Source organism: Panthera leo, chromosome A2 (genome assembly GCF_018350215.1).
Source record: "Panthera leo isolate Ple1 chromosome A2, P.leo_Ple1_pat1.1, whole genome shotgun sequence".
In the NCBI taxonomy this organism is placed as follows: domain Eukaryota; kingdom Metazoa; phylum Chordata; class Mammalia; order Carnivora; family Felidae; genus Panthera; species Panthera leo.
The window spans coordinates 80344835-80358225 of NC_056680.1; the positions used below are offsets into that span (position 1 = coordinate 80344835).

Below are 13391 nucleotides of genomic sequence, written 5' to 3' on the forward strand. Positions count from 1 at the left end.
TTTTTTATGTTCCTTTTCCTAGTAATGTGGTTTTTCCTGGTAACTGATGCATGTATATTTAATTTAAAACATTTTTTTTAATGTTTATTTATTTTATTTATTTATTTTTTTTAATTTTTTTTTCAACGGTTTTTATTTATTTTTGGGACAGAGAGAGACAGAGCATGAACGGGGGAGGGGCAGAGAGAGAGGGAGACACAGAATCGGAAACAGGCTCCAGGCTCCGAGCCATCAGCCCAGAGCCTGATGCGGGGCTCGAACTCACGGACCGCGAGATCGTGACCTGGCTGAAGTCGGACGCTTAACTGACTGCGCCACCCAGGCGCCCCAATGTTTATTTATTTTTGAGAGAGAGAGACAGAGCATGAGCGGAGAGGGGCAGAGAGAGAGGGAGACAGAGAATCCAAAGCAGGCTCCAGGCTCTGAGCTGTCAGCACAGAGCCTGATGCAGGGCTCGAACCCACGAGCTGTGAGATCATGACTCAGCCGAAGTTGGATGCTTAACCAACTGAGCCACCCAGGCACCCCAAGTATATTTTAATTATATCCATTTTTTATGTGCTTTTATAATTTGCTACCTACTTCCTAGTATTCTGAAAATATACTGGGTTGAACTTACAGAATTTCAAAGTTCCTTTGAACTTGATTCTGTTAGTTGACCTCTCGGGGATGTCATATGATGCCACTTTGAACCTGATGTTACACTGTCAGGAGATGGGCTGAGCAGGGTCTGACCTCAGTAGTGCCCTGGGCCTTGCCTCCTTGTAAAAACCCCCACTAGTGGTTTGGTTTTTGTCATTAACCTTTTTGTCTCCGTTTTTGGCATCCCTGATCCTGGGGTCACAGAACTTCCTGTGTGAACCACGTGGCATACAGGGAAAAGTATTCCTTACCAGTTGAATTTGGGCCAGTTCTTATGGAAATGCCTTATACTAAAAACTACAGTTTTCAGTATTCATAGCTGACACTTCTGTAAACCTGTTTCTCCAAAATCTATATGGTTGCTTATGATGTTTTTTCCCCCCTAAAGGATTCTGAATGCTTGGAGGTTAGAGGCTTGTATTGTCCACCATACCTGGAAAGCTAGAATTTGGACATAGTAGACATTCACACCATGTTTGGTAAATGACTCTAAGAATGATTTAAGTATATAGGCCCTTACAAATTATATCTGAAATCTTATTATAAGGTTGGAAATCTAATGGCTGTTTGATTATCAGATTTGTTGTGAAATCTCTCCTGAAAGATTTTAAGCTCTAAATAATCTCCTGGTCTGCTTGGTAAACCCATGAAACTACACTTTCTCCAAGGAGCTAACCTTGCTGTTCTCAGATGAAAAATGCTGTGCTTATTCCTTGCTGACCCAGCCTGGGAAGGTGGCTGCATCTGAGCTAACTTTAGAGGGGAACCTCCTAGCAGGGAGGAGAACTTGGGAGGGGCACGTGGCTTGGTAGTAGCCACGCTAGAGGGGACAGCTCTTTTGTGGCTTTGAGCAGGCTCTCTGGTGCAGCCACCGGCTGTTAGAATCAGGGAGGTAGAAGGGGCCTGACGGGTGTGGCCCAGGCCTCTCATTTTACAGATGGAGAAAGTGAATCTCAATGATAGTGACTTTTTAAGTGTTAAAGAATTCAGGAATGCCTGGGTGGCTCGGCCAGTTAAACATCTGACTGTTGATCTTGGCTCAGGTCATGATCTGGTTCGTGAGTTCGAGCCCTGAGTTGGGGCTCCTCTCTGGTGTCATGGAGCCTGCTTGGGATTTTCTCTCTCCTTCTCTCTGCTCCTCCTCCTCCTCTCTGCTCTCTCTCACTTGCTCTCTCAGAATAAATAAACTTTAAAAAAGAAAAAATAAATATTACACAATTCAGTGCAGTCTCGACTTACTATGGTTTGACTTTTGGTTTTTCAACTTCATGATGATGCAAAAGCCATACATATTCAGTAGAAACCACACTTTGAATTTTGAACTGTTCCAAGGTAATGTTCATGGTATGATCCTGGCAGTACCCAGGCTCCCAGTCAGGCCTATGATCACAAGGGTGGCCAGTCGACACACTTAGAGCCATTCTGTCCCCACACGACCATTCTGTTTTCACTTTAAGCAGTCAATAAATACATGAGCTATTCAGCCCTTTATTCCAAAACCGGCTTTGTGTTACATGATGTAGCCCAGCTGTAGACTGACTAAGTGTTCTGAGCACATGCAAGGTAGGCCTGTGATGTTGGGTAGGTTAGGTGTGTTGGATGCATTTTTGATCTGAGTTAGTTCCAGCTTCAGGATGGGTTTATCGGGATTCACCCTGTTGTAAGTCAAGAAAGCTCAGTACAGTAAAAGCTGGAACCAGAACTGAAGTCAGAAGTAAAAGAGAGTGCTTTCCCCCTCAGTCCCCTTCCTTTCTATCCAGGAGCTATGAAGACCAGTTTCTCCATTCCTGTTCTTTATGGGTTATACTTTAAAAAACAAAAAGCTTTCTTTTTGCATAATTGATGGAGAGAGAGACAGGGGAGAGAGAGGCCACATTTGAAAGAATATTTTTGTTCAAATCTTGGCTTAAGGAACAGTAAATGAGCACTTAAGGTCATATAACAGATTTAGGATGTACTTCTTAGTTTCTTAACCATCAAGTTAGTCTTTCCTCCCCACCAGCCCCAACCTTTTCAATTAAGTAATTATATCATACAGGTGTCACTGATTATAACAGATGACGGCGCTTATTTGCGTTATTTTTAAGAAATTGAGGTGATAACCGTGTTGTTTCATTAAACATACCTCTTTATGCATGCTTTCTCAATTTGCCATAACATGCCGTTTTAGTATGATTATCCTAAGGATTCCAGTTGTATTACTGTAGGTGGTATTTTAATTTTTTTTAATGTTTATTTATTTTTGGAGAGACAGAGTGTGAGCAGGGGAGGGCGGAGAGAGAGAAGACAGAATCTGAAGCAGGCTCTGGGCTCTGAGCTGTCCGCACAGAGCCCGACGCGGGGCTCTAACTCAACAGCTGTGAGATCATGACCTGAGCCGAAGTCAGACTCCCAACTGACTGAGACACCCAGGCGCCCCTGTAGGTGGTATTTTAAAATGGGCTTATAGTCTTGGCGTGCCTGGGTGGCTCGGTCTGTTAAGCGTCCGACTTCGGCTCAGGTCATGCTCTCATGGCTCAAGCCCCGCATCAGACTCTCTGCTGTCAGCGTGGAGCCTGCTTGGGATCCTCTGTCCCCTTTATCTCTGCCCCTCCCCCCCCCCCCCCCCCCCCCCCCCCCACACACTCTCTGTCTCTCTTGCTTTCTCTCTCTCTCTCACAAAAATAAACATTAAAAAAAATAAAATGGGCTTTGGTCTTAAGCTGCCTTGTTTATTGTTTCCAATTCTCACCTTGTTTATTGTTTCTAATTCTAATCAAAGCTTTGCTTTCTAATACATTTTTTAAAGTTTGAGAGAGAGCATGTGAGCGAACGTCTTTTTTTTTAAATATTTATTTACTAGAGGGGTGCCTGGGTGCCTCTGTTGGTTAAACGTCCCACTCTTTATTTGGCTCAGGTCATGATCTCACAGTTCATGGGATTGAGCCCTGCGTTGGGCTTCGTGCTGACATCGTGGAGCCTACTTGGGGTTCTCTCTCTCCCTCACTCTCTCTCAAAATAAATAAACATTAAAAAACCCTTTGCTTTCTTATTTACATATTGGAAAAAATGTCTTGTAGAGGAGGCACCTATAGTGTGCATATTTTAGTGACTTAAAATCTTCTAATAGCTTATGAAATGACTTTTAGTTCAGTATTTTGAATTGTCTCAGATAGCAAAGATTTTCAGAACCTTTGGTGTTCTGTGATCAAGAACATTTGTTGTCCTTGACTGGTTTTGAAGGGAGAACATGTTCTCTACTTTGTACCTCAGAGAGTCAGGTGTGTTCCACACTCATTCGTCTCAAAATTGTTTGTTCTGAGTCTTGGTGCTTTTGTTAAGGTAGAATTTCTTTGTGAATTACTTGTGTCAAATGACAAAAATAACACAATTTCATAACAAATTCAATGTCTTTAAGGGAAGAAAAAATCCATGGATCTGGGGAGTACAGTGCTTCAGGAGTCGTGGAGCACTCTTTCTGAGACATTTTTTGCAATAGTCCATTTTATAGGGCACAGAAGAGGTGATGTGGAAACAGTGCGTGATTGGGAAGGAGGTCGGGATTTTCTTACAAGGCTAGCAGGTCCTGTTTTTAGGGTAAGGTAAGCTAGCTAAGCTGAGTTGGAGGATTGTGGCTGATGTGCGTTAGGATTCTCTGATGGGTTTCCTGTAAGTGCAGGCTGACTTGACTTTAGATTTGTGGGCCAGGCCACCTGGGCAGCCTCCATTCTGTGGATCCTGATGTGTGAATTAACTTTATCATTTGTTGAAGTATTGAAGTAACTTTTCTGTCTATAATCAGATGAACACTTTATAAGACAGATTTGAAGTTTTTTTTTTTTTTTAAACACAATACTTTGATTATTATAAAGGGTAAGGAAACTTAGACTTTTTATAAAAATAATTTTTTTTTTTTTAAAGTAGGTTCCACACCCAGCATCTGAGGGCTTGAACGTGCAACCCTGAGATCAAGACCTGAGCTGAGATCAAGGGTTGGATGCCTAACTGACTTAACCATCCAGGTGCCCCCCAAATACTTTTTTTTTAACATAAAGTTTTTAAGGAAAGAAAGATTTTAGGACTCTTTTTAAATCTATCTAGAATTCTGAAGTGTTATTTTTCATTTTGAAAAACAACTCAATTGGATCAAAAGTTTCTGGTTATCACATGATTTACTTTTCTACTGAACGTAACAATTTGTATTTGGATAGTGGTTGGAGATACTGCTCCATGACGTCATTGCTTCTCATTACTGTCCTTCAAGGGGATATTTAGGAGTTCTCTTTAATAGGTGCTGAAGCCCACGTTTAGAGAGGTTAGGTTACTTTACCTGTGCTAATATCTCTGTAGTTAGTGGTAAAACTGGAGTCCTTTTACACTCCTAACTAATGTTCTTTTCACTTGTGTGAAGGTAAATTATTTGGTGTGGTATATAGATTTATCCTATATATACATCTATCTAAATGGACACATGTATGCACATATATATTCTGTTATTAAAAGTTGTCATAACTTGTTTTAGTGTGCTCCCAGGTATTGTATATTAAGTTATTTGCTTTGCTTTCTTAGCTTTTTAGTGAAACTGGTTGTTAAGTCAACAAAGTGAGTAAAAGAAAGTCCTAGAAAACAAACAATGTGGTAATTTCTTTGTTAACGTATGTGGTGCACATACCTCCCACAGAACATTCTCCCTTTCATTAGCCAGTGTACTTCTCACTCTTGGACATATCTACCCTCCCACCAGACTCCGATAGGCATGTGGGGGTTAATACCAGTCTCAAGGGAAGCCTGTATTGCATGTGAAGGATGGAAACAGTTTAATTTAATTTATGGAAGCCCTTTGCAGACATTTCAGTGAATTGAAATAGTTTCATTAGCTATGTTATCTAGCATTGCACTAAAAGGACCCTTTTCTTCACTATAGATAGGACCACAGATATAAAATTGTGGATTTCCTGTTATTTTTAGATATCTGAAAATACAGTTCTGAATGTTTTCCAGATTTAGTGTCAGCATCTTTGTTGGTATGTAATGGATAGTCACTCAATTAATATTTATTAAATGTCACCTTTAGGAATAATGATTTGCAATGTCATGATTTAGGAGTATGTTGAAATCCCAAACGTACATTGTACTAATGTAATTTTTTTTCTTCAGTTTTTAAAATGATAATGCATTCACTTCTAGGCAGCTGGCAAATCTTAAATGTCAAAGAAAGAAAGGGTAAAACATTTGCTTTTGAAATAGAGAGTTCTTGTTTTTTGAAAGCGTTTTACCCATGTGTGCAGTTATTGAAATAAAATATTTGTACTTGGCACACTTGTCTTCACCAAATGTCACAGTTCAGATCTCTCTTTGGTTAGAGACATTGGGGTAAGTTCCTCTCCTGTTAAGTAGGCACTTAATCTTCAGAGAAATGTGGAGAATGTAGTTGATAATTACTAGATAGAATTTATGTTGTCCTTTTTGTAACACATTATTCTTTACTATGAAGCTGTGGAGGCCTCTTTTTAATATTTAGTTTTGAGAGAGAGTAAGAACAGAGTATGAGTGGGGCAGGGACAGAAAGAGGTTGACCCCAGAATCTGAAGTAGGCTCCAGGCTCTGAGCTGTCCACACAGAGCCTGACATGGGGCTTGAACTCATGCACCGCAAGATCGTGACCTTGAGCCGAAGTCGGATGCTTAACCGACTAGCCACCCAGGCTCCCCACAAATTGTTCTTTAAAGAAGAGCATTTATATTAAAAAAATTTTTTTTAACGTTTATTTATTTTTGGGACAGAGAGAGACAGAGCATGAACGGGGGAGGGGCAGAGAGAGAGAGAGACACAGAATCGGAAACAGGCTCCAGGCTCTGAGCCATCAGCCCAGAGCCCGAGGAGGGGCTCGAACTCAACGGACCGCGAGATCGTGACCTGAGCTGAAGTCGGACGCTCAACCGACTGAGCTACCCAGGCACCCCGAAGAGCATTTATATTTTATATTAGTTGTCATAGGGCTTTGTTTAAATTTGCTTCTGGATTCTAGCTTTTTAGTCCAAATTTAGCTATTGGTCACAAAGTTAGTTGTTCACAGAGGAAAGGAGGGTCCACAAATTAATTGTGGTTCTGATTATATTTAATTACCAAGGTTAATGTTTTGCTCCTCTTCCAGAATTTATATTTCCATGTAAAAACTGGTGTATTTCATCAATGTCAAGACAGACATTTTATGCACATTTGAACACCACTGATAGCAGGTTATATCATATGATGTGTGACATTATAATTGATATTTTTACTTTCTTAGTGGCACATAAAATAACAGTGTACCTTACCATTCATTCATGGTACCTAAAATTGGATGAAAATTAGCATAATGTAAATAATGCTGATGGTGTAAACTTCACCCAGTTTTGAACTCATGAGTTCACACATCTCCTTTCACTTACTGTTGGCCAGAGATCAAGGCTGAATTTTTACTTACATTGTTAAATTTGGAGAGAGATCTATAACCAGAAATAATGAGGAGATTTGCTATGTTTAATTAAGGAAACTCCAGTCTGGATATGTTAAGGGGTTTGTCTGAGTTTGCAAAGCTGAGGGCTAGTGACTGGCAGGGCCATACTTAGAACCTGCTCATCTTCAGTCCTAGTTTTCCCATCATTTTATCTTTGGTGTTTAGAGATGACCGTTGTAAGATTGTCACCGTCCACTACATAGTGACCAGAAGACAGATTTGATGAGGAGCCTTCTCACATGACCCAGCTCTCAGGCAGGCTCCATACATCTCCACTGGCCGAGGCTCACTTTGTCACTGGAGCACCTGTTGATAGACCTTGTCACTTTGCATGTTCACTGAATGGACTGCCAGTACTTTTCCTCCAGGTGAACAAGTCCAGATTGTGATAGTTCAGGTTTCCATGTCCTGTTTTTTTCTTATCGTTTCACACTCACAGTGCATAGTGTGAAATGGCACAACATAGCACCAACATTTTGTGTTGCTTGAACACTTTCACGGTAGTACATAATCCTGGGGATATATCTCTGAGTACTCAATATTTTAAAAATCATGCTCAAAGGCCCTGTGATAGCAATAGGTGGCCCGAGGTAGGAACATGATGCATTTGAGAAAGATTAAGGCTTGTGTTTGAAGTAGGGGAGAGTGTGGGCAGGGCTAGAAACACCTTCATAGACCATCTTCCCGACCTTTGCCCTCATTCTGAGAACCAAGGCAATCTTCTGTTTTTCTGTTTTATTTATCAGATTTGCTTTTAAAAATATCATTTCTGAAGACTGGATTTTGTGTGTGTTGGGGTGAAGGTCGTGTTGAGAGAGGATGGCTTTTTGCGAGAAAACTATTAACAGAATTGATTGGGGTGAGAGCCTGAGTGGATGGGAGGAAAGAAAATGGGGACACATGAAAAGACAACTTTGAGAAAATTTGTTGTTCAGGTTTAAGCAGATCAGTGAACCCATTTTTCACTTTCATTTTACTCCCGGGTCCCTGAAAACCTCTCTGTTCTCTTACCTTCGCTTTTATCACCCCCAAAGCAACCTGGGTCCCAGGGTCATCATTTCCATTTGGTGTCCGTGAGTACTTCTGCTTGGATTCTTTCCTGTTGTCTCAAACCCTTTTGCAAGCTCACTGGGTCATAATTCCACCTTCTCTTATGTACTCCAAACACTAGCTTTCCCCTAAATCCTTTACTCAGTTATTGGTGCTGTCGTTTCTGGATCCTGCCCCCCCCCCCTTTTTTTTTTTTTTTTACCTATCCCCCACCCTGCCTTACAAATGGTCTGAAGTTCGGGACCATTTAGAGACTCAGGTCTTACTGATTCATCCTCTTATCTCTTGGATTTATTCGGTTCTTTCTCTTCTCACTGTCACTGCCTTCTCATCTTTTGAGAGGGCTGCTCTCTACCTCTTGGTGTTTCAGTTAGAAATGGGGATTATCCTACCTACCCTGAAATTTTGCCAGGAGCGTTAATTTAAATGAAATGTGCCAAACATGTAACAGCGTGCTTTGCTACTACTGGATTTTCTGGGCTGCCCATTCCTACTCACAAGTTTATCTCCCTGGCTCCAGTGTTTAGCCACAGCCTTTTGTTTTTATCCTGCTGTGGGTTATCTCCTTTTTAAGCTCCTTCAATTTTCTTTTTCCTTCTTTTTTTTTTTTTTTTTTTTAATTTTAGTTTATTTATTTTGAGAGAGGAAGCAGGGTGGGGGGGGGGGGGGGAGAGGGAGACTCCCAAGCAGCCTCCACACTGTTAGCTCAGAGCCTGATGTGGGCTCAGTCCCACAAATCGTGAGATTATGACCTGAGCTGAAATCAAGAGTCAGATGCTTAACTGACTGAGCCACCCAGGCGCCGCCCCTCCTTCAGTTTTTCTTCATTGCCTACAGTGTAGCCAGACCTCCTTAACGTCTCAGGCCAGGCCCCAGATCTTTTTTTTTTTTTTTTTTTTTTTTTTTTCCAATATATGAAATTTATCGTCAAATTGGTTTCCATACAACACCCAGTACTCATCCCAAAAGGTGCCCTCCTCAATACCCATCACCCACCCTCCCTTCCCTCCCACCCCACATCAACCCTCAGTTTGTTCTCAGTTTTTAAGAGTCTCTTATGCCTTGGCTCGCTTCCACTCTAACCTCTTTTTTTTTCCTTCCCCTCCCCCATGGGTTTCTGTTAAGTTTCTCAGGATCCACATAAGAGTGAAAACATATGGTATCTGTCTTTCTCTGTATGGCTTATTTCCCTTAGCATCACACTCTCCAGTTCCATCCACGTTGCTACAAAGGGCCATATTTCGTTCTTTCTCATTGCCACGTAGTACTCCATTGTGTATATAAACCACAATTTCTTTCTCCATTCATCAGTTGATGGACATTTAGGCTCTTTCCATAATTTGGCTATTGTTGAGAGTGCTGCTATAAACATTGGGGTACAAGTGCCCCTATGCATCAGTACTCCTGTATCCCTTGGGTAAATTCCTAGCAGTGCTATTGCTGGGTCATAGGGTAGGTCTATTTTTAATTTTCTGAAGAACCTCCACACTGTTTTCCAGAGTGGCTGCACCAGTTTGCATTCCCACCAACAGTGCAAGAGGGTTCCCGTTTCTCCACATCCTCTCCAGCATCTATAGTCTCCTGATTTGTTCATTTTGGCCACTCTGACTGGCGTGAGGTGATATCTGAGTGTGGTTTTGATTTGTATTTCCCTGATGAGGAGTAACATTGAGCATCTTTTCATGTGCCTGTTGGCCATCCGGATGTCTTCTTTAGAGAAGTGTCTATTCATGTTTTCTGCCCATTTCTTCACTGGGTTATTTGTTTTTCGGGTGTGGAGTTTGGTGAGCTCTTTATAGATTTTGGATACTAGCCCTTTGTCCGATATGTCATTTGCAAATATCTTTTCCCCTTCTGTTGGTTGCCTTTTAGTTTTGTTTGCTGTTTCCTTTGCTGTGCAGAAGCTTTTTATCTTCATAAGGTCCCAGTAGTTCATTTTTGCTTTTAATTCCCTTACCTTTGGGGATGTGTCGAGTAAGAAATTGCTACGACTGAGGTCAGAGAGGTCTTTTCCTTTCTCCTCTAGGGTTTTGATGGTTTCCTGTTTCACATTAAGGTCCTTTATCCATTTTGAGTTTATTTTTGTGAATGGTGTGAGAAAGTGGTCTAGTTTCAACCTTCTGCATGTTGCTGTCCAGTTCTCCCAGCACCATTTGTTAAAGAGACTGTCTTTTTTCCATTGGATGTTCTTTCCTGCTTTGTCAAAGATGAGTTGGCCATATGTTTGTGGGTCTAGTTCTGGGGTTTCTATTCTATTCCATTGGTCTATGTGTCTGTTTTTGTGCCAATACCATGCTGTCTTGATGATTACAGCTTTGTAGTAGAGGCTAAAGTCTGGGATTGTGATGCCTCCTGCTTTGGTCTTCTTCTTCAAAATTACTTTGGCTATTCGGGGGGCCAGGTCCCAGATCTAATCCCATCCTTCATACCTTTACTGTTGGCTCTCACAAGCCTCCCTTACTTCTTACATCCACATTGGATGGCTGGATGTTGTCCCAAAACCCCGTTTTGGCTTTGCTTTTGTGGTTTTTGAGTCAGAGGGTGCATTTCTCCTTTCTCCTTATCCTCTAATTGTTTAAAACAATGAGCCAAAATGGGGCACTTGGGTGGCTAAGTCAGTTAAGCTTCTGACTTTGGCTCAGGTCATGATCTGAGCTCGTGAGTTTGAGCCCCGTGTCAGGCTCTGTGCTGACAGCTCAGAGCCTGGAGCCTGCCTCAGATTCTGTGTCTCCCTCTCTCTCTCTCTGCCCCTCCCCCACTCATGCTCTGTCGCTGTCTTTCAAAAATAAATAAACGTTAAAAATAAAACATTGGGCCAAAAATTTATTACATAGTTGGGAGCAATATTATGTATGTATTTATATGTACATGTATATATACACATATGTGTAAATGTGTTTATATAAATATGCACATATCTCACAAGCCGATTTTCATCACAAAGGGCAGGTGGCATCAGGTCAGCTCTGCCATCCCTTAGACATACTACTCTGTTGGGGAAATAAAAGTCTCCCAACTTGGTGTGTTTGCGTCTGTTAAATGTATTGGGGTTCAAATGGACGGTATTTGCCCTAGTGCTTTGTAAAGTCCTGGGCCTGAACTTAATTATGACCCAGGTAGAGCACTTCTTTGAGAAGAACTGAGATAACTCACCCAGATTTTTTGCTTTCGGATGGAATTTAAGGAATTTAGGTATATGGCCAGTTAGCAGGATTAGGGAAAAAAGAATTATCATTTGGTGGGTGGCAGTCCCTTTATGTACATTATGTCATTTGATCCTTTGAACCCCCATGAGATAAGTAGGTATTTTACAGGCGAGAATATTGAGGACTAGAGAGAGGTGGGTGGTTGCCCCAGATCTAAAGCTTGTTAGGCTCTCCTAGCAGTCAGGCTCTGCAGCAGACAGTGGGCGGCTGAGCAACCAACCGTGTGTGCTTCAGCTTTTGTCAGCCCTAGTTTCTTTTCTTAACACCCATTATTGTCCAGGCCAGAGACTATTTTACTGTAGATGGTTTGGGAAAAAGTTTTAGTTCAGCATACGTGTTCATCCTAGTGTTTATGTTCTTTCCCTTTCTCTCCTGGATGGTATTTCTGTGTAAACATCATTGTGGCCATAAAAATATTTGGCTTTCTGTTGTGCTTATTTTCTCAGGGGTTATGAAGTGTATTATGTGTATGCAGTGCATTTAAACTAGACAGAAAGCAAATGTTTGTTTAGTGGAATAGGAAAGAAATGAAATTCATGGCATATATGTGCATATTCTTTTTTTTTTTTTTTTTAAGTTTATTTATTTATTTTGAGAGAAAGAGTGTGTGAGTGGGGGAGGAGCAGAGAGGGAGGGAGGGAGAGAGAGAGGGAATCCCAAACAGGGTCCACACTGTCAGTGCAGAGCCCAACATGGGGCTCGAACTCATGAACTGTGAGATCATAACTTGAGCCAAAATCAAGAGTTGGAAGCTTAACTGACTGAGCCACCCGGGTGCCCCAATAAATGCTTATTCTTTAAAAAAAATTTTTTTATGTTTATTTTGAGAGAGCGAACAAGTGAGCAGAGGGAGGGGCAGAGAGAGATGGAGAGAGGGAGGATCACAAGCAGGCTCCGCACGTCACAATGCCCAGCCTCACGCGGGGCTCAAACTCATGTGAGGTCATGAGCTCAGCCGAAATCAAGAGCCGGAGGCTTAACCGACTGAGCACCCCTAAATGCATATTCTTAATATATTATCACTTCTATGTATCTGGAGTCCTATATAGATCAAAATCAAGGATTTCGCTTCCTTGAGTCTGGGGGCAGTGGTGGTGGTAGTGGGAATGTCAGCTGCAACAGCTAGCATTTGTAGACCTGTTACCATGTATGTATATGTGTTACATTTGTTATATACATGTTACATGCATGTTTCTAAGGGCTTCGCTTGTATTAGCTTTTTAAAACCTCTCCATAAACCTCAGAGATGGTGGTATTATTATCTCCATTTTATAAATGAGGAAATCGAAGCACAGAGAGGGTAAGAAACTTACCTAAGGTCATACAGCTAGGATACATACTACACTGTCTTGGCAGTTCTCAATCTGAGTTAATTCAAATTTGTATTGTTAACCACTTAAATACATGACTGAAATGTTTATCCATTACTGTTATTGTTTCCTTTCCTGGGGCTTGAACTCAGTGTGCTTTTTTAGGGGCACTGGTAATTATTTTCAAAGTAAAATTATTTTTTTAAGGTTTTTAAAAGATTATTTTCAAAGTAAAAATGACCAGGCCTCGCGGAGTTCTATATAAATCACTGGAATTACTGAGTTATACTCAAGGAACTAAGGCAGTCCTTCTCACTATGTATTATTAACAATAGTATTTTTAAAATTCAGGTATGAAAATGTTACACATTCAGGAAGGTGCTTCAATTCTGTAAGATATTGAAATGGAAAAATTCATGTGTTTAAATGCTGGCTGGTGGAGTACTGCTTTCAGTTATATGGTTATCTGCTTTCAGCAGATATGGAATATCTAAGTGGTTTGTCAAGAAAAGATAAAGCAAACATTTTTTCCTATTTAGCAAGCAGTAATTCTGGATTCAGAAGTGGTATTTTGCAGGAAGAAAGTTTGCGTTGACAGAGCCAGAATGTTCTTGTAAGTTTGAGAAAATTTTTATTAGCTAAGAAATACTGTGGATGCTGTGTAATGAGTCTTAATGCCTTTATGTTAAAGTCAGTATTCCCTCC

At 41.0% G+C, this 13391-nt stretch overlaps 1 protein-coding gene across 6 annotated transcripts in view; it reads left to right on the forward strand.

Annotated features, from left to right (window-relative positions):
* The window catches only part of NAPEPLD (N-acyl phosphatidylethanolamine phospholipase D), a 45679-nt gene that overhangs the window by 7389 nt on the left and 24899 nt on the right, over positions 1-13391 (forward strand). The window contains exons 1-2 of one of the 6 annotated variants that reach the window (XM_042916157.1): positions 12362-12523; positions 13226-13299. The exons of 1 other annotated variant lie outside the window; for it this stretch is intronic. In XM_042916157.1, the coding sequence (XP_042772091.1) occupies positions 13292-13299 (8 nt within the window). In that variant the 5' untranslated portion in view covers positions 12362-12523; positions 13226-13291. Of the gene's footprint in view, positions 1-4601; positions 4644-12361; positions 12524-13225; positions 13300-13391 lie in introns of those variants that run through there. 4 more of the 6 variants (XM_042916143.1, XM_042916151.1, XM_042916173.1 and 1 more) reach the window with 4 other exon arrangements.